Genomic DNA, 21,418 nt, shown 5'->3' on the forward strand with positions numbered 1-21,418 from the left:
TAATGAGGCTGCTTTAGATTCATGGACCATGTTGAACAAACACGGGCACGAGAGGAGGGCGGACTGTGCACGTACATGATTTACAGTTTGCAGCTCTTTACCATGAGGAGAATATCAACAACACAAAAGAAGCAGTTTGACTGTGATGCTCAGGAAACTGAATTAAGATTGAAACGCTGATATGTGGAAACGACGTCAGTGTTTTAAAGTGTCACAACAGGTTCATTGGTTTTACTGCAGTTTCAGCCCAAGAATGTTGAACTTTATTAAACACATGTTCAAGTGATAGAGTGTTTGTTGGAAACATGAGTCCTGTTGGATGGAGCTCAATGGAAAAAGCATCACCTGGAGTGAAGTAGCAACGGGAAATGATACGTGAATCTACTTTAAGAAGGTTGGAAAATAGTAGAAGAAACTTGTGTGATCTTTATTATCACAATGACTAATGACTAGCACCAAATAAATCAGTTCATGTGTCAGCTAGAACAGTTGAAATGTCACAAATCACTAAAATATCGTTTCAGCAGTAAGTTTAAGTTTAAAAAAATGGATAAACAGTTGAAATTGTTCACTAAAAGCAGGGGATCAATAGTTTAAATAATTAAACCTCATGGATATTTGAGATAATTAACTGATTTAATGGATGACCAGTGGAAATAGTTTCTAAAATAATGAAGAGTTGAAATATAGTTTACTAAAAGTAGTGGAAACTGTTGAAAAATAGAAGCAACAGATAAACCGCTAAAATAACAGATAATCAAACAGTCAAAAAGCCTAAAGTAATAGATCTGAAATGGTTTTAACGGTAGTAGATCAGTAGAAATAGTTGAAACTGTTGAAATACTTTGTTAAAGTGGATGAACAGATGAAATAGTAATTGATAGTTGAAATAACTATCTAAAATATTGGATAAAAAGTTGAAATAGTTTGAGAAAAGTAATAGAAACAGTTCAAATATGAAAGAAATGGATAAACAGCTAAAAGTTGCTTATCCAATAAATTATTGACTGTTTAAATAGTTTGCTGAAAGTGGATAATCAGTTGAAATAGTCAAAAAGTTAAAGAAGGAAATAATAATGAGCTTTAAGTCAGTTTAAATGGTTTTATTGGTATTTTGCCATCACTGTAGTGGCACGGATGTGACCCGACCTTTGAGCCATGAAGGTGCTGAAGAAGTTCTCATCTGATAGAGACACGTTCATTAGACACAAGTTTAGGAACCACTGCATCATGTACTAAATGATCCCTTCAGCTTTTTAACAAACTGACCTAACTTTACACTTTACACTTTATATTGTTTAAAGTTTGATCTTCAAGCTCCACCGAACATCTGCTCGGCTGGGTGTGACGTGCAGCTGCCTGGTGTTTGCACATCGGACCTCCATCACAGATCTCCACGGTGAGTTGTTGGTGGCGTCTGTGTGTTGGGTGTGACCGGTGGCCGACTCCTCTCCTCGGCGTGAAGTGGTCCACTGAACCTCTGCTGGGTCACGAGCCGAGGTCGTGCTCTGCAGATGGGAAATAAGAAGGTCACACGCAAGCTCTCCAGATGACAGAACGTGTGATCAAACAGTTCCCAATTAGAAGCATATCATTTGGTAACATTATGATATTGAAGATGGCAGCTTGGTTTTTCCCAAGCAAAACTAACTTCACGAGCGGCTGACCATAATTTGGGGTTGTGCTGCAGCTCTGCCGAGGGGTGATGGTGCAGGAGGAGGCCGGGTGCGTGCTGGTGTGTGGTGAGGGTGGTGGCTGTCGCTGCAGAGACAGAGAAGTCTTCTGGAGAGGAAAACGCTTGGTGAGGATTCAAATATGCGTTTGGTTGTGACCAGATGCAACGTGACTCGAGGATGAGGAGGGCGGAGAGCAGATAGGAACACCGTGGGGGGGCTTTACAGCTTTTCTGGCTGTCAATGTTGGAAAGAACGTGTTGAGGGGAACAACCTTATGAAATACATCATAAAGATCATGAAACAGTTACTGGTGATTTCATGGGGACGAAGCAAACACAAGAAATAGGAAAGAAAGGCAAATTGGATGAGAAATCTCTAAAAGTTTTGATTTTCCTTCACAGGAAAAGTTTGAGATTCTGTGTAAATGTAATTAATTTGCTTTTAAGCCGAGAGATAAACGAGGAGATGTCACATGTTTCTGATGAAATCTGAGGCTCAGAGGCCGGTTGGTGAAGTTGAGATTTGTTTGCTAAAAGTTACTTATCCAACTTATTCTTGATTGAATGATTATGGGTGAAATCTACTTTTATTATACCTAAACTAGTTTTTATTAATGTAATGCAGTGTTTATAATTCTTTTATGAATATGTTTTTATTGGTTTCTATGTTGTTTTACTTCTGTCTTTTGTTTGGTTATGTATTTGTGAAACACTTTGTAACTTAGTTTTGAGAAGTTCTCCATAAATGAAGATATTATTCTTATAAGTATAACTTCTGGTGTGATAGCAGAAGTTGCAGTAATCTAGTTTGAGTAGTTATCTAAAAGTAAGACAGGAACAATCCAGTCTAACCAGCTAATGTCAGATCTTTGTCACATTATGGAGACACGTGAACGTCTTAATCCCATTATAAAGTTTATTTGGAGTTTTCACAGCAGTTTGTCACATTGACATTCGGCAGTAACCCACTGCTTGATGACTTGTGCCAAGTGTAAACCAGTAGGATGTAAAGTCGACGAGAGACATAATCAGACTTTGTTCTGTAACGTGTGAATATTCTATGAGCCCCTTATCTTAGTTGAAATGAAGAATACTTCAGAAGAAGGTCAATAGTCAGAGTATTGCTGTCCTTGTCAATAGGAATATTTTGTAAGGCTTTTAAAAGCATTATTGTAATTAACTGTTTTACATACAAGTCCCAAAGTAATTCAGATTAAAAAGGTATGAAATCGAGAGATTCTATCAAAGACAGTGAAGTGGAGTGAAGCCTGTAGAAAAACCTGAACCCTTCACATCCCAGCCTCCTCTGCGTACAGGGCCTCAGCGGTGGGACCTTTCCTTACATGTGAATCGATACCTTCAGATGCACGTGTGTCAGGAGGGAGAGAGGAGTTTGCTCAGCTCAGTGAAGCGTTGTGACCCTTCGCGGTCCGGCTGCCAGTGAAGCATGGAGCCTGAGGATCCAACAGGGGAAGGGAGAGGAGGCCGAGAGTCAACAGCCGAGCCGGGTTCCCCAGAGATCTCTGGCTGTCTCGCTCTGTCTGTTGACACTCTCTCACTCCACTGACTTTTTCATTAACCCCTTATCAAAATGTTTTCCTCTCCCACACTCCACTAACATTAGCCCCACTCCTGACCCCCCCACCCACACCCACACTCACACACCCCACCACCACCAACACCACCACAAGATCCTGGTGGAGCTGTTCCATCTTGTGGTCAGATCTGATATGAGGATGTCCTTACAAATTACCAGCACAGGGAAGATCTGATTTCTTTGTTCTGCTAGTTTAATCCTGGCTCCTTTATTTCAAATTGTTATGATAATGAGGAGTAATTTAATAATTTAGGATAATTTTTCTCTACGTTTTTTCAATCTGAAACTTTACCAAACCAAAACACTAACATTACATTCATTCAAATTAGTGAATCCTGTAACTCCTTCACTTTAACTGCATCTCAGTAAGTAAGAAATATGGAACCGACACAAGAAACTGAACCTGTGAACATATTTTATTTGGTGCTGAAAACTTCAAATTGGCCCAAATAACTGATGGCTTCTCACTTATTTTAATTACTTGCAACTTGCAGCGCTGCCAAAATCAATGTTTTCATTGGCCCGGTTTCAGAGTTGGTCGCTCGCTGCCTGTTCTGCAACCGTGAGACCATCTCTCCCTCCCAACTTTAACCTTAGTGCTAATGTTCCTATACTTAAATTAACTGGGAAACGTTTGTGTGATTTAAATCTGTAATTTCTAAATAAAACAGGGAACAGTTAATGTGAAGTCCTGGAGCCAGCAGTATCTCTGAGAGATTGCAAATGTTAAACCTGTTAAATCTTTGTTAATGTTGAACCTGTGAGAGCAACGAAGAGTTTGTGAATAAACTGTTAAAGCCACAGAAAGTTTTTCCAGGTTTTTGTTTTGTTTTGTTTACAAACTTTGTGGTGTGTTTTTACTGAACAGAAAAAAAAAAGTCCATTGGCATGAGTCAGAGCACTCTCTCCTCTCCAGCTCTGCTCCATCTGTGAGTGGAGCACACGGATATACCGCCCTCTTGTGGCTGGAATAATAACGTGAGACTTGAATGCAAGATGTGCCACTGGTGTGCATCAAAGACTAAAGTTGCATCACAAATCTAAGTAAAGTTTTGTGTGATTTAATGGGAATAAAAAGAGCAGATTGGGAAACAACTGCAGGAATAACTGGAGCACAGACAGTCACAACTTTTCACTTGTCTGTGTGAACTCTTCCTGCAGATACTTAAATGTCATTGGAAACATTTTCCTTTCATGATGAAACAAATAAAGGCTCTTATTTACTTAGAATGAAAAATGTCAGTCTCACTCTGGTGTAACAGAGCAGCTCTATGGAATATTCTTAAGTTCAGTCACCATGTGCTACTGAGAAGCATCAGGTGTTCACCCTCAGCCTCATCACTGATGAAGATCCTCTGTTACACCTCATCTCTCTGTTCCACCTCGGCCTTGTGGACAATTGGATGTTATCTAATAATTTCAACTTCAATCCTGAACTTGTGAGGTGAGTAGTGAAAAGAAGCACAAGCACCAAAGGCCAAATATTTAAAGTCGCCTTTATTTTGATGTCCTCACAACTCTTTATAGTGCAATTTCAACACATGTCAAATGTCCATATTCTGCTTTGTTTGATGCTCAGTTCAATGTTTATACTTTCTGATTATCTTATTGTCCACGTTCTCACACAGGTCACCTACAGACAGCCTCAATAACAGCAGCATAATAAACTTTGGTTGTCAAGTTTCCCCAAACAAGTGAAAAGCATCTTGTATCTTATAAAAAAAAAAAAGCAGAACATCAAGAATAGATTGTTTAATTATCAAAATTGTAATCCATAAACAATTCCCTGAAGAAAAAAAATGCATGACTGATATAAACGGGTTAAGACAGTGATAAAATAAATCCCCTCAGCTCATTACCCACGAGAACTGTTCTTTATTCAGTGGTACAGACACGTGCTGTAAAGCTGTTCAGAGACAGGGCCGGTCTCATTAGTTGTTTTTCATTATAAGCAGAGGGGATTTTGACTTGATTAGATTTAATTCTGTGTAGGACAGTAACCTTTAGACCAGAAACTTAAAACAGTGATTTATTTAGGAAGCAGCTGAAGACACCAGAGAAGAAGAGACTTGTCGAATCAGAAAAAGGCAAAAAACGTGAAATACATTTTTTATCCTTCCTAAAAACCGATTTCAAACACAAGGCCCCTCTGAAGTCCCCAGACTCAAGCTGCTGTTGACAGAGAGACGAGTGGATGGCAGCAGGTTTTGGGAAAAGCTCAGAAATCCTCCTCGGCGTTCTGGCTCCTGGACGTCTTGAGCTGCTTCAGACGCTCGATGCACTCGTCCACGCTGCGCTCGCCGTGCACCTTGTTGTCCCGGGTGCGGACATTCACGGTGTTGCTCGTCTTCTCCTTCTCTCCCACCACTTAAACACAAGAGGACAAATGAAAGTCAATAACCGGATGGACAGCGAGGAACAGACCGAGGAAGTGAGAGAAAGTGTGCTGCCACTCACCCAGGATGAAGTTGTACTGGGCCAACTGTGCGTTCCTGATCTTTTTGTTCAGAGTGCAGCTCGGGTCCAGATCCACGTCGGTCATGAAGCCGCCGGCGTGGAAGTCCTGCTTCACCTGAGACATAAACCAGAGCTCATCAATTTACCAATCGACTATTGGGTTTTAAAGATGATAAGAATCCTGCAACTATTCTTCTTCTCTTCAATTGTCTTTTCAAGTTAACTGTAAATCTTGTTTTGTATTCAAAACAACTAGGCAACTAACAAGTGATTATTTTATTATGAATTAATCATTTTGTAGATTGAATTATTGTTAAGTATGTACTCTAATTTAATGCTGAGATCTCTGAACACGTTTCTTTTCCAAATCATTCAATGTAAACAACCATCAAGGTTCACAGACAGACTCTTTGGTTCCATTTTGACTTAACGTTTTCGCAATAAAAGATTAATACCAACATTTTAGTGCCACTAACTTTTAGTTTAACCTTTTAAATAATGTGGTCGCTGATTGGCTGTTTAAAAAACAGTTTTATTGTCGGACCATATTCCAAAAGATCTCAGCAGTTACTTTGGTGACATCGAGCCAATGGCCTGAGCTGTGAAATGAAGTTTGGTCTTAAAAGATGCAGGAGCATGAAAGACGATGAGACAGTGTTGAAAACAGCCGGTGACACCAGCGATCCAAACATATGAACAGCAGGAATAAAAACGACTTCAAATCAGCTCCTTGTTGATTTAAGGGCCTGATGGCTTCAGGCTACTTGTCTGTACTGTCTCTGTCTCTGAAGCAGCTGAGGTGGGTGTTTACCTTCTGAGCGTACTCCTCACAGGTCGGTCCCACAGGAACCACCATCACCTGACGGGGAGAGAGCCACAGAGGCCTGGGACAGGACACATTCAGTTGGTTAGGAAGAAAATTAGATGATTATTTTTCTCTCCCATAAATCTAAGAAGAGCCAGAGAAATAATTCCCCCCGGCAGCAACAAAACCTGAATAAAATATCAAATATCAAAACCCTGACCTCACCGCCTGATATAGATAATTTTGTGAAATTAAAGTTCTGCTGGTTACAGATGGACGGCCGTGCTGTTCACTGTATCCCCACGCATTATAATCCAGGGGAATAAACATGATCATCAATCTGAAACAACTGCAATAAAATTATACTTGAGAAGTCAACCTTTAAATAAAAAATATCGTTCACAAACCATTTGCCGCCGTAGTTTTCAGTCAGAATAGCGATCATCCTCTCGACTGATCCCAGGATCGCTCTGTGGATCATCACCGGCCTCTTCTTGTCGTCGCTATCATGGCTACAAAATCATTTGAAGAAGGGAAAAGAAAATTAGGGAACAGAAATTAATATATTTCATAATTCAAGATACACCGTTAGGGTTAGGGGTTAGGGGTCTTATTACTCCCATTATCATAGTTTTACAGCATAAATTTGCCTTTGATTTCAGTGTTTCCCAATAATGATCTAGACCCTTTATATTTTAATTTGTCTCACCACAGTTTTCATAATAGATGTCATAATAAATAACATAACTGTCCAAGCAGAAATTCACACCTCACGCGAGAACTTCTCTTTCACTCTGAACCTGTTGTGTGTTTGTGCACGTGCACTTCCTTTACCATCATAGATGATTGAATTAATTCTGTTGGAAATGCTGGATGGAGTTCTCAATATTTTCTTAAATTAATCTTTGATCTTTGATTGTGTTAATCACACGTCAACAGGTTTTAAGTCTATAACACGTTCATTTGCAGCAATGGAAACCATCGTCTCCAGTCACCTGACGTAGGTGAGGTTGAAGCGGATCGGGAGCTGGAAATCCAGCTGAATTGTGGCACACTGATGGTAGCGGCCGATGGCGTCCTTGATCTGAATGTCGATCTGTGAACACAGCACATGTCATGAGCAGCCGCCCTCCTGCCGCTTCACAGGCTAACGACATCATTAGTGTGTAGCACAGCTCACCTTCGGGCCGTAGAAAGCTCCGTCACCTGGATTCAGAACCCACTTCTCCCCAAATTCAATCAAGCTGCTCTCCAGTTGCTGTGAAAACAAACAGTCGCTGCTTTGAGAGGATATCAGTGGCTGACCAACAAGTAAACAGTGGTGTTAAGTGAAGCCGTAAATTTAGACCTGACATTTTCCTCATCTGGAACTAATCACCGAACTGAGAAATGTTAACATCTCAATAATATTTTATGGTTGCTTGTGGGAGTTAATGAGGTGAGGGGAAGCGTGCAGCAAGTTGTGTTCCAGCGGTGATGCCAAGTTTAGAAGTCAGCGTTGTGTTACTTTCCACCTTTGTTCACACAAACATTCATAATGAAAAACTCACAGCTTCATTTACAGAATGTTTTCCTCGGAGAGAAGTTTCTCCAAAGGTCAAGCGAAGCAGCTGCTAGTTTTACAAGCTATTAGAACTTTCTTCTTCTTTGCTCTTTTAACAACCGCTCTCCTTATCCTGAGCACGGACTTGACTGTTAATTACAGAGATACAGTTTCATACGTGGAGCGTAATTAACACTTGGAGTCATTGAGAATCAGCTAAATACTGAAAGTTACACATTTTCTGGCCTCTTCTGTTCAGTAGCAACAAACTCACACTGTGGTTATTGTGGCTTCGTGATGCTAATGAATTAACAAAATAACTTCAACAATTAGTGAAAGTGCACTTAAAAATACCCACAAATTCAAAAAGAAAGGAAAACCAGTCAGTTCTAAAGACTAATTACCCTCGAAGTGTCATCTATTCAAACTAAATGGATTATAAATGAGCAGAAAAAGACACTAATTGCCTAAAAGGACCCACAGTTTTCACAATAATCTAGTTCAAACAATTTTGACATGACACACAATTTGTTTGAATATATTCTATTACACCCTGGCAGGAAATCAGAAGAGGTTCAACACTTAACGTTGCGCCACTTGGCAAACAAACCTTTGTTTGTTAATTTACAGTCTACGTTATAAAACACACAAAAACGTCCACATGCTGCTTCTCTAGCAAAACATCCCTGGCTTAGTTTTACTGAAAGGTCAAGAGATCCTGCAATAGGTCAAGCTGACAGTGAGCGCCCACTGCTGGATCACGAAGCACACTACGGTACATGGTCTGGTTCAGTTTGAATATCCACTGTTAATGAATTTTCCCATTTCTAATAAAAAGGGACAGTTTGAGATGATAATCCATGTTGTTTGTTGAGATGCGGTATGAAAACTGCAGTTTGCAAAGTAAACCGTGAACTTAATGATCAATGAAAGGTTAGACTCAGCTGTGAGAACTGAAATCTGAGAATAGAGATGCATGTAAAAAGATTTCTGCTGCTGAAAACAGTGAATTCATCCTGGAAGGTTATTGATGCAGCACTTTTCTCCTCATGAATGCAGCACCACCGACCAACGGTCCGTCCAAAGCACATCGACCAATCAATGGAGCAGTTTCCCTGGAGACCACAGTCACCGCTCCTTCTCATCCATTCAGAGCCCGACAGCTGAGACCGATGAACGGATCTCATGAGCTCGACACACGTGAGGAGATGAGGTAGTAAACATGTGGCACTTCTCCTCTACAGATTCATCTGTTAGACCTGAATATGTATTGATCTGTTTTTCATCCACTTCTGACAGCGCAGAGAAATAAAAGATCATTATCACTCCCTGAAACTCACTCACTCTTGCTATTACTTTGTTTAAGCTCATTTTTTATATATTATCTTCTCCTTCACAGCTGAACCCAAGATACAAAGTAAAGCCGATCTACACACTGGACTTGATTTGACAGTGATTGCACAGATGTGGATTCTCTGGAGAAGAACTGACGGCGGTTCTGCAGAATAAAGCCCATTAAAATATAAATGTTCTCCTGGTCTACAAATCTCCTCCATTTGCCGTCTGTGGAGTGGCTCTCTAATTTCCATTTTGATACTATCACTTATATCAGGATCTTAATTCTCCAGTGAGAGTTGCTCACATTTTCCTCTACAAAAAGGAACAAGTGGAATCCTGATTACCTTCTCTGCTTGGTCCCACACCTCCGGTTCCCCCAGGAACTTCTCTGGCCTCGTGGAGAGGTTGAGTTTGAAAGTGAAGCCAAACACTTCATACACAGTCCGCAGGAAGTCCAGGCAGCCCTTGATCTCCTCCTCGATCTGGGGTTGAGAAACCAAACACAGCAGAAATTGTATCATCCTGGTGTAATGTCGGATTTCATCTTTCTGTATCACTTAGGAGGGAATAGCGGGAGAAAAATGCAATCAAAATGAGATCCACCTTTTTATGATTTAGATAAAACGGCTTCTGGAAACATACAAGCCTCATATAATGGTTTCACATGTTGACAATCATTGCATCAGCATCATATGTGATCAATCACAAGTTTGATCGGGCACTTTGGATTTGAAAAAGGAAATAAAGCACAATGACAAGGAGAAGTGACTTTCCGGAAGGAAGTGTCTCCTAATAAACAGCTTTTATATCCGCGGCCCACCATCTGGACTCCCTGATTATAAACTTAATGGCGGCTGTAAGATAAGAACATACCCTCCGCAGTGTGATTCAAGTTTGGATTTTGTGAATAATAAAAAGACGAAGAGTACAAGCAGTGCTTTGCAGCTGCTGCTGTGAAGGGGAAACATTAAAACTGAACTACTTTGCGTACAAAGTGCTTTCAAATACTTAAACCATCTAACCCGCTGCCACAGCTGATAGAAAGAAAACGAATCAGGGAGACTCTAGCTGCAAGTTGCTGCGTCGCTATGTTTGAACAACGTAATTAAGAAATCTCTTTGGTCTCCCGAAATCCTGTTTGTGTGCGTTAATACCAGCAGCACTACACACTGATGCACTGGGAGTCCTATCTGAGAATGTGACAGGACATTCAATGACAACATTAACTGCATTTATTCAATAACTTATGGCAGCGAGACACTGAAGCAAAGAGCTATAAATGATTCTGGTGAAACTGTGTGATCGTTTACAACTGTTTGTCTTAACAATCTGAAAATCGTTCAGCAACAAGACACAAAACAATAAATATGATATCAGGTTGGTGTTTTAATCAGACTTGTATGACCCCAAAATGTGTGTGTTGCGTGACGTCACTGCATCAGTGCAGGACTCACCTGGTCCATGGTGCAGAAGATGTGGGCATCGTCCTGCTGGAAGCGGCGAACTCGAGTGAGGCCGGTCAGGGCCCCTGACAGCTCATTCCTGTGCAGGACGCCAAAGTCGGCCATGCGGAGCGGCAACTCTCTCCAGGAGCGCGGCCGGTGATCAAACATCAGACTGGAGTGTTAAAGAATAAATAAAAAATGCATTATTACAGACTGCAATCATAATAACAGAAAATTGCTCTGCTACTTCAATACCACTGTGAAAGACTAAATATTTGATTCAACTGAACAAAACGTGTTGGCAAGCTCAATTTCCATTTGGGCCTGATCACCAGAGGGGCTGCCCGTGTGAGTGGCACGGAGATTGGAACAGTGAGAAGAGGAGAAAAGATTTGAATACAAAGAGCTGCAGCCTGGCTCTCTGCACTGCAATGCAGCACTCGGCAGTAAATTGAACTGGGTCATTCAACAGCTGAAAACATGGCAAGAGCATCAGTCATTTTAAGCTGCGCTGAAAGGGATGACAAACTGCTCTGGCAGTGAAATATGACGCTATTTCCCTCCTGATAACAAAACCCTGAGCGAACTCTAATAAGCTATTCAGGTGTTGTAAAACATTATTTAACGGCTGTCCCTTTTGCCAGGGAATGTGTTAGGTTATTTTTTTTGCTATATATATATACACTCCTGATCAAAATCTTAAGACCTGTTAAAAAATTGCATGAATTTGCATTTTGCACTGTTGAATCTTAGGAAGGTTCTAAGTAGAGTTTCAAAATGCAAAAAGAAGAAATGGGAACAAGAGCCCAAAAGTTGTGAGCAGGCAATTTATTGAAAAGGCAATTTATTGAAAACAACAATTTAACTGAAGTAGGCTGTTCATCAGCTGATCAAAAGTTTTTAACTGGTCTTAAGATTTTGATCAGGAGTGTATATATAAATGAAAAATGCAAGGAAGGTTCAAACATGCTCAGTGAAAGCAGCGCCCTGAGTTTGTTAAATGCTTCCGACAAACACAGGTGTTTCCAATTACAGAGAGAAACCGACTAAAAATACACATTTCACACTTGAGCCCGACTTGATGCCCAATGTGTGACAGCAGTGGGTGTGTTTCTCTTTGCACTTGATGTTTGCTGAAATGAAAAACATGCTTCTTTCAAAACATCTTGGCCTGTGCGGAAGGAAGAGTGAGGCCTCACCAGTGTCCGGGGCAGTTCATGGGTTTGAGGGCGAACGTCTCCTTCTCCACCTCGAAGGAGAACATGTTGTCGCTGTAGTGCTGCCAGTGGCCAGAGGTCTGCCACAGTTTGCTGTTGTAGATATTGGGCGTCACCACCTCCTGGAAACCCCTCTTCCTGTATTCACTCTGCAAAACACACATCAACGGTGTCTCACAGGAGGTTTCACGTTTAAGACTCACAATTCTGTGCATGCATCACAACTACAAAATATCTCCATTAATACCGCTGATAAATAGAGTACATCCTCTAAAATCTACACTACTGCTAGCAAAAGCAGTGAGTTAGACTTTACTAGTACTTCTAAGAATGTTAATGCAGCTGTCTTTCCACATTAATGTTTGTTTACATATTGTGAAGGGGGTCTGGGGAAGACTGACTGATTTCATGCCGTTTGGGTCGGTGCCTGTTTTGTTTGCCATCACTTTTAAAATACTAAACAGCTGATAGCGATAATAAAATAAGTGTAATTTATTTTAAATCCCAACAGAAATAGACGCTACAAATATTTGGATGCGTGCTGTGTTGCTTCAGGAGGCAGAGCCATTTCTTGAAAACAGATTTCATTACTCGAAATCCTTTCAGTCAGAAATCTATATGACCACATTTAGGTGAAATTACATCCAATGTGCAGCTGCATTGACACTGCACTTAACAAAGTGAGTGTGTTCAATCAGATTGATGTGTGTGTATGTGTGTGTGTTTGTGTGGGTCTGTAACAGAGCAGGTGGAAGCTGAACAGATTTTCTTCAACGCTGTCAATCACGACTGTTTTAAATGTTTCAATTTGTTCTGAATAAATTATTGTGATCAAAGGTTAAGTTCACACTAAGTAGTTTTTCTATTACCTGGTCACAACTGGTAAATGTCATATTGAGAATGCATACATTAGATGTGGCTACAACCTTATTGTTTAATAAGAAGGGATCTGAATTAGCATTTTATTGTATTAAACTAGTTTAATGGAAACATTTTATATGTCTCGCCCGAGGTCGTGCGTCTCATTAACGCTCACCTAACTATTTAAGACCTTAAAGTAAAGTTGTATCATCAATACAAAGCAAAACCTTCCTTAATCATATAATATAATATGACAGTCAAAGAGATTTCATTCATTATCTATACCACTGATCCTTTGAGGATCCTTTGAGGGTCATTGGAGGGCTGGAGCCAATCCCAGCTAACATTGGGGAAGAGGCCACGTTCACCCTGGACCGGTTACCCTTCTATCAAAGGTTTGATGCCCTGGACTGGCCACCAGTCCATCACAAGGCTTTTAAATTGCAGCAGTATATCTTGTGACAAGAATCAGGAGGCATAACCACATCACTCCTGTTTTAGTCTCTTCATACTGGGTTCCTATATGTTTGAGAATAGATTTTAAGATTCTATGGATTACTGTTAAGGCTCTTTAAACCTTCTCTTCTTGTTTAATATCTGATCTTTTAGAAAATGTCTTACCAGCTCGTAACCTGACATATCCTCAGGCAGTGGCCTGCTATCTGCGACCTGGCTAAAAGCTTATGAGGAAAGAGTATTTGCAGTCAGGGCCCTGAGGCTCTGGAACTATCTGCCTGAGGAAATCAAGTTGGCTTGCTCTGTAATTTCCCTTCATAAGACAAACTTTCCTCTGATATTTTACTTTAATCTAAATGTTTCTTTGAACTATCTTTTTAAACTGCTCATCTATTGTCTTTTAATTCAGATTGTTTTACGACTCGTTTGTTTTAATTGCTGCCTTGTGAAGCACTTTGAAATCTGAATAAGAATCCTTCACATAAAAGATTATAAAAAATATCATCATTGTGAATATATAAAACCCCCAGCTCTAATGGTATAAAACTGTTTGTCTCTTCTGCCCTGTTCTTCTTGCAAATGGTCACTTGTTCCCGTCCTCATCACCTCTGTCTTCAGTTAAGAGTGAGATCACAGGAGTTATCAAGTGAGGGTGTGAAAGCTCGGACTCACTCTGATGAACTCAATCAGTGTGTTGTAGATGAAGGCTCCCTTTGGCAGGAAGAAGCAGCTCCCTGGACTCAGGTCATGGAAGAAGAACAGGTCCTGCTCCTGAATAACACAAGATAAATAACGTCTTGTTACTGCGGCGGGAAAGGGGAGCGGCTCAGGCCAAACTGGTTTTAATATGAAATAACAGCTCATCAGATATTCAAGGTTTGTCATACAAACTACTGCTCGGCTCGCTAACCCACACCTGCTATTATGTTCAAAGAATTGCAACAACAAACACACCCATACATGGTGCCTGTCCAACATAAAGTTAGATTATGACAATAAAGATTCACGACAGATTAAAACAATATTTCTTAGCAGCATTCAGACTGACTACTGCTTTTTACCAGGGGTCAATTTGGACTTCACTCACAGCTGAGTAAATAATAACATTTTATTTCTATCTTGGTTGACATGTCAATTGAGAATAGATATAGATTTACACTTTAAGTATTTGTCTTTGACATATACATTTTTTCTTTTTGTAAGAGAATGGATCTTTACCAGAAAATGCTGCTATAATACTGTAAATGCACCATGAATAAAATTCTAACACTTGTCAGAGATGCCTCAGGATATCATGTCTTTGTATTTCAGATTTGTTTTGAGTGGGATCCCCATTGCATCTGTGCAGTCAAGTCACAGCTTCGTAAACTGAACAGATAAATACCAACATTCTGTAAATAACCTGCTTTGTGAGACTAAAAATCCTTTGGGGACTATTTTAAAATGACACTTAACCGACATCCTTTTTGCTTCTTCAGCACTTACCCGGCCCAGTTTGCGGTGATCTCTGTTCTTGGCCTCCTCCTGAAACTTCTCCCACTCTTTGAGCATTTTGGGGTCAGGGAAGGAGATTCCATAGATCCTCTGGAGGGTTTCCATGTCCGCCTTTCCCTCCCAGTATGTAGATGAATTCTAGCACACCACAAAAAGGATTACGTTAGCTTTCATCGTTCTTTTGTGTGCATCAAATCCCTTGAGAATGAAACATAAGGTAACTGCTCGAGGAACGGGGACAAATGTAGCAGACATTTAGGGCAGAGATTAGAGAATCTCAAAATCCTATCTAGTTTAATCAACCATGAATCCACATATGGTGTCACAACCATCTAGCTGCACATGGCGGAGAGGAGGAGACAGACTCACCTTGTGGACCTTAAGAGCCTTGATTTTCCCAGTGTGTCTCACATGGGGCCCCCGACACAAGTCAATTAATGGACCGCACCTGGAATTAGTTTAGAAGATGTTGTATAATAAATTGTTCTGTTTAGGATCAGGCAAGAGATATGTTAATGTAAAACAAATTCCATAAAAACACCAAAACTAATGATGCACTCATAATTAATGCTACTGTTTAATAAATCACATATATACAGAGCATGGATTACTAGTGTTGTAATTGGCAACCCCTTGAGACTGCAGTCCTGGTACATGTCGCCATTTTACGTGTGTGCTTGTTCATCATTATTGGTTTTTCACAGGATTCAACGACAAAAAAAAAAAAAAACACAGAAAAAAACAATTCTCTTTAGAAGCAGAATCCGTGGACTCACCTGTAAACTGTGGTGGTCGGAGTGGTGACCTTCTCATTCAGGATGCGGCACTTAAACTTATTGTACTGTAAAGGACAAGAAGTGGTTTTAAAGTCCCGGTTCTACTGCAGTTCTCCTCACAGCTTTTGTATTCTTTTAAGTATACGTGTGTGTGTTAGTACTCTAAGATACCTTGAACATCTCCAACAAAGTTTCCTTCTTTATCTCCAGCCTCTCAAACGGCTGCTTCTCCTTGATGATTTTTTTGCACAAGTTTTCCAGACCCGGGAAGTCATTGCTCGACACACCCCTGTCCAAAACATCGAGAGATAAATAAAACAAGAGCAGCACATTCAACAAGGACTCTCACTTAGACACCTGCATTAATATGCACACCGTCTCCAATTGCTAAATTTCATCTGCCACAGTTTCCAGAGGGCATTGTGGATGTGACCAACGTAATTCTTTGACTACCAGAAACTGATAACCTCTGCAGAGCATGGGCAAATACTTAAGAGTCCTTGGCTTTAGGGCTTGAGCAATGTCAAAATATCCTTGCACAAAACAGTCTCCAAGAATGCCATTAGCATAAAATGACTTCATTACGGAGGTTGTAGAATTAATTAGACAGCCCTCCTCACGCTCTCCTGCAGCCTGGAGCGGGGAGAAACGCATCGTTTCAGGGAAAGGTCAAGTGAAAAAGTTGTTTACGAGTTAGAAATGTTGAAAATTTCTGAGTGCGCCTCCACACGCTTTCAAAGCTTCACTGAAGTAGTGTCTAGCTCTGTGTTTGAACCGATGTGCTTGTAGGCTGCCAATCTTATATGCGGAGATTGAAAGGTGCCATTTCAAATCCACGCCCAAGAAATATCCAGCTAGACGGCATTAGTGTCATTCCGCCGCTGTTGTGTTTAGTATCCATCTTACACGGTGAACTTAACTAAAAGTTGCTAAGCCTTGGAATACACATCAAACTTATACAGAGCGGACTAACACAACTACAGCCTGATCCACAAGTATTTAAACAGAGATAAAGTTTTCATTATTTTTGCCTATGTAAACCACCACAATGAATATGAAATGAAGCCATCTTCAAGGTTCTCTGAGGTTCGTCCCTGGGGAAGCTTTGCCAGGTTTTGGAGTTGATGCTTGTTTGTGGCTCCTTCTGGTTTGAGTTTTGTCTTCAGCAAGTGAAAAGAAATCTGGCTGAAATAGGCTGAGGTCATGTGACTGACTTGGCTATTGAATGATATCCTATTTCTTTGCCTTGAGAAGCTCTGGGGTTGCTGTCACAGTACATTCTGGGTCATTATCCATCAGCAGCGTGAAGCTCTGCCCTATTACTTTTTGCAGCATTTGGCTGAATGTGAGAAGATGGTAAAACCCTTTACACTTCAGAATTCAAACTGCTACTTCTAGTCTACTCAGCAGTCTCATCATTAATACACAGCAGTGACACAGTTCCACTGGAAGCCATACGTGTCCATTCCATAACACTTCATTTAACAGATGATGTGGAAGCTTTGGATCATGTTTCTCAGAACTATCTGAACTGATATCTGTGAGTTGAATTTCAGGGGACTGTTGGGCGTTGGAGGAGTATGCACTCTACGGAGTGTCATTGCCAAGAAACAGGCCACACCTGGCTTTACAAAGGACTGTCAGTCAATCGTTCAATTAAGTCTGAGCCCTTAAGAATGGAGGGATTATACATCAAGATGTCGGTTATTCCTGAACGGTTGAGCAATATTCTGTTTACCACCTTTATTAAAGTTTTGAGACTTCTGTTTCAATCAAATATTTAAGGACTCATTTCAAATATGTCGTGGTGGTGTACAGACGCAAAATAATAGAAATTGTTTCACTGTCCAAATACATCAACTATGTTAATACAGATGAATCTGAACCCAAAGCTCCTGCCACTCACTCAGTGCTGTCCAGGAACATGTCGTAGTAGAAGCCGTTCTCGATGGGGGGGCCATAGCAGAGGCAGCCTCCGTACACCCTCTCCATGGCTTCACCCAGGATGTGGGCGCTGGAGTGCCAATAAACCTAAACAATAAACAAAAAAAATGATGGTCCCATTTATAAAATAGTAGTCATTTCTATGTCTAATAAAAATGAGAAGTGGGACTTCCATGGGAAAGGGTGAGAAATGTGTACTGTAAAAATCAAGATTGTTGTGATTCACTGAGCTGGTGAAAGCCTTTGAGAACATCCACAGCACATAAACAATATACATATCACTTTCTCTGATTGCTTCCAATATGCAAAATTAACCCTAACTGCAGGAACAGTTGACAAATGGTTCAGTACCTTGTAAAGACAACGACACTGAAAATTGTCCTTTTTCTCTTTAGTGATGTCTCATTATTCTCTCAGCGACCACCGGCTGTGACTTTTATGACAGTACATGACTGCAGCAGTTTTATATAATCTCAAATCTCCTCTTAATGTCGCTGTGGCTCAGACACTTAGAGGATAACAGGGCTTTGAGGTTTATTATTGATTGTAAACCTCTCATTCATCACTTTAATCTTACAAGCTCAGGTACCTTGCTCTAAGTGCATATTAATAGGGATGAACAACCTCTTCAAAAGGTTGTGTATCCAGGTAACGACCAGATTTGTTAAACTCACTGAACAGTGAGAAATCCAAAAGGGCAAATTATTATATTTACTCGTAACACAAATCATTAGTGGAAGATTCATTTTGATTTAACATTTCCCTCCTCTAATCCTAATGTCGGGAAACAGAATCTAAATCTGCTTTAGTCCTACAATGGTCATAGACGATGTGTTAGAGCAGGGATGACGTTTACTTACAGCTTGAGCTTCCTCATCGTCGAACTTGAGCAACTGGAGGCTGCAGTCCTCTTCCAGAGGTCGGTCCAGGTCCCACACATTCTGGTTCACTTTTGCAATGACTGTGTTGTCAGCGAGGCCTTGACTGGATAGAAAACATGAAAACATCGTGGCACTTATTGTAAACGTGACAAAGCTGGTATAGGAAGCTCAGGTCTAAAGTTTTTGCTGAGGCAAAGTTCTCTCTACTTTCAACACTGATGAGATTTTCTATGTGCAAATGCTTTCTTGTGTTCGGTGGTGGCTGTCATTTCCAATTTCGGTTTTCATAATGTGGCTGTTATGAAGTCTTTTGAAACTGTAATCATGATTACAGGCTGGAAGAATAAAGCTGACAGCTCATCTTTGGAAATTCAATTACAGAGGTACCCATTAGGTCTTCATTCTTTTTTGTGCTACATGAAAGAAAGGTGCCACATTTAATGAGACACATGTCACCAAACATAACTCCTCTCATCATCATCACACTCACCTGATTCCACAGGCCACCTGATAAGGTGTGGTCTTCCAGGACTCGGCGTCTACCACCTTTCCGTCGGGCAAGGTCACCTTGATCGCCCGACTATTGTTCGCCGCCCTCTCCGCCATCAGGGCTTCGTGCTCGGTTTTCAACTTGGTGTACAAAGCAAGACGCTCATCTATGTACTGAGGGGGTGGTGACAACTGGATGAGAACAAACAAGGTGTGAGTAAAATGGAGGTAGTGGGTAATTTCACCTGATGTAGATCTGTACATATTGCTTACGTCACTGTTACTTAAAGAAAATTGACAGTTTGAAGTAGTTACACATCAACGTATGATGGCAAAAGCAAGAGACAACGGATATAAATTATTTCGATATGTTTAATATTTCTTATGTTGACTTAGTTATATAAAGAAGAAAATAGAAGAAAGAAAACCTGATATTCATAATATATGTTTTTGCCTGCTGAAATAGTTTGTTTTGATGTGAAACAACTGTTTCTGTTTGTCTGTTTATTTAAAAAAAAGGTACTAGACGTGAGTGTTATTATCAATAGTCTGCATAAGAGGTCTGTGCTTGAAGGTTATAAGGTTTCACACTGACGTCACACAGACAAACATAAAAAATAATCATTTAATCATAGATACTGTGCATTCTACCTGATGTGAGGGTGTCCAGTGACAACACCAACAAACACTCACTATACAGTTCTTGTAAAACAAGAATCTAAAATAAGGTCTAATTATAGCATGTGCATACTCTCTGACACTTTAATTAGAAACTCACCTCGGCCTTTCCTCCAGAGTCCCCAGCACCACCTTTAGTCTTCTTCTTTGCTCCCTCTTTACCGCCTTCGGTTCCTCCCTTTCAAAGAAATATGACATCATGAGATGACTGGGATACTTCTGCTTTATAAAGTAAGTTTAAGGTTAAGGTCAAGTTCAGGGGGAAACTGGTTTAGACACAAGTACATGGATCAAAACTAAACATATATTTACAAACACAGCTACACACTATTATACACAGCTAATATGCATATCTCGACAATGACTGAAAAACCACAGACAAAACTTTCAAGTTATTCACAAGATTATAAACTAACTTTGAAGATTTGACCAATTAGAAAATAAAACTTTTTTGTCACACGGCTGTTAAATTTCTAGAATGGTGATTGAGTAACGTTTAGGTAAACTTAAAGTTAGAAAGGTGCTGTAAACAACAAAATAGCCTATATTAAATGAGACATAACCAGTCAAAGTTCAACAGTTCAAAAAGTTCATTAGCACATTTCTTCTTTAATTAGGATCCAAACCACATGACATTTCCAATGGGACCAAAACTGTGATGATTTGACACAATAACATTCACTCCAGGATCTGAATCACAGGGAGTGGTGGGATACATCATTATTATAGAGATGTAGATCCACCACCATTATAAAATGCTTCAGACCACCACCAACAGAGCTTTTAATGGGAATGTATGAGACTCCAAACCAGTTTTTAACAGTAATCCTCTTATATCTGTTAAATAAAACCTGCATGCTCCACTTAGTGTGAGCCGATTGACTAGAGAACACAAATGAAACATGCTACACACGTAAGTATGATTCTCACACGTGTGCAACCTGATAAATAAGTAGTGAAACTTTTAAACTGTCAACATTTTGAACCGAGTTCGGCGAGACGTCCTCTCCTCAAAGCTACGTCTGCTCAACCCAACTATCCGGCTGGACTAGCTTCACCTGCAACGTGGCACAAGTGACGTCCCGCACAGATAACAACACAAACACACACATGCTCCTGGTATCCTCACTGAAACACTGACAACAAATAACAACACAACGGTTTTTTGTATGCATGTTAGCTTGTGACATTAGCAGCGCGGTGTCGGGTGGTTCGATGACAGCACGAGTCTGACCGGCGGCTAGGCTAGCTGCTAGGCTAGCTTCTCTGCTAGCTTCTCTTCTAGCTGCGGCTGAATGAAATGAAAGTGAGGAGTTCACCTTTTTCCCTCCGGCCACCTTCAGCTGGCTCATCTTCTCCTCCACTGTCTGGTCCGCCATTGGAAGCAGAAGCTCCTTCGCTTTTGGACACAACTTCAGCAAAAGAGGGACAAGTGTGTACTGAGAGAGGGACGTACGGGTGCCGGGTGAGGACCAATTCCCCGGAAGTTGCTATTCTGATGCAACGTTCTTGCCATAATAGGCGGTGCTTTGTTAGCCTGGTAGCATGTTAGCATCATGTAACCTGGCTGCAAACCTGGATGATGCACAACCTACCGGAAAGGAGGAGTCTGCTGATTGGTCTGCAGTTACATCAGATCCATTTATGCACCAAGTTTATATCACCTATACTTAAAAGTTGCAAAGTCCATCAATTTAAATGGTGTTTTTTAAAACCTGATGCAAGATTTCAAGAACCTGTTGCAAGACATTTACACCAACAG

The 21,418-nt window shown here is 40.5% G+C and overlaps 1 protein-coding gene across 1 annotated transcript; it reads right to left on the reverse strand.

The window, feature by feature from the left end:
- Positions 1-4,754: 4,754 nt before the first annotated feature.
- tars1 (threonyl-tRNA synthetase 1) lies at positions 4,755-21,170 on the reverse strand. The gene is made up of 19 exons (XM_053420127.1): positions 20,976-21,170; positions 19,757-19,834; positions 18,980-19,170; positions 18,469-18,592; positions 17,571-17,695; positions 15,836-15,953; positions 15,665-15,729; positions 15,258-15,336; positions 14,880-15,026; positions 14,067-14,165; positions 12,060-12,226; positions 10,870-11,032; positions 9,760-9,897; positions 7,715-7,792; positions 7,530-7,630; positions 6,942-7,046; positions 6,541-6,613; positions 5,730-5,844; positions 4,755-5,639 (listed from the first exon to the last, which is right to left on the reverse strand). Exons 1-19 carry the CDS (start codon positions 21,033-21,035, stop codon positions 5,491-5,493), a joined length of 2,175 nt encoding a protein of 724 aa, XP_053276102.1. The 5' UTR covers positions 21,036-21,170; the 3' UTR covers positions 4,755-5,490.
- Positions 21,171-21,418: the final 248 nt, after the last annotated feature.

The sequence above is a fragment of the Pleuronectes platessa genome, chromosome 4, assembly GCF_947347685.1.
Source record: "Pleuronectes platessa chromosome 4, fPlePla1.1, whole genome shotgun sequence".
Taxonomy (NCBI): domain Eukaryota; kingdom Metazoa; phylum Chordata; class Actinopteri; order Pleuronectiformes; family Pleuronectidae; genus Pleuronectes; species Pleuronectes platessa.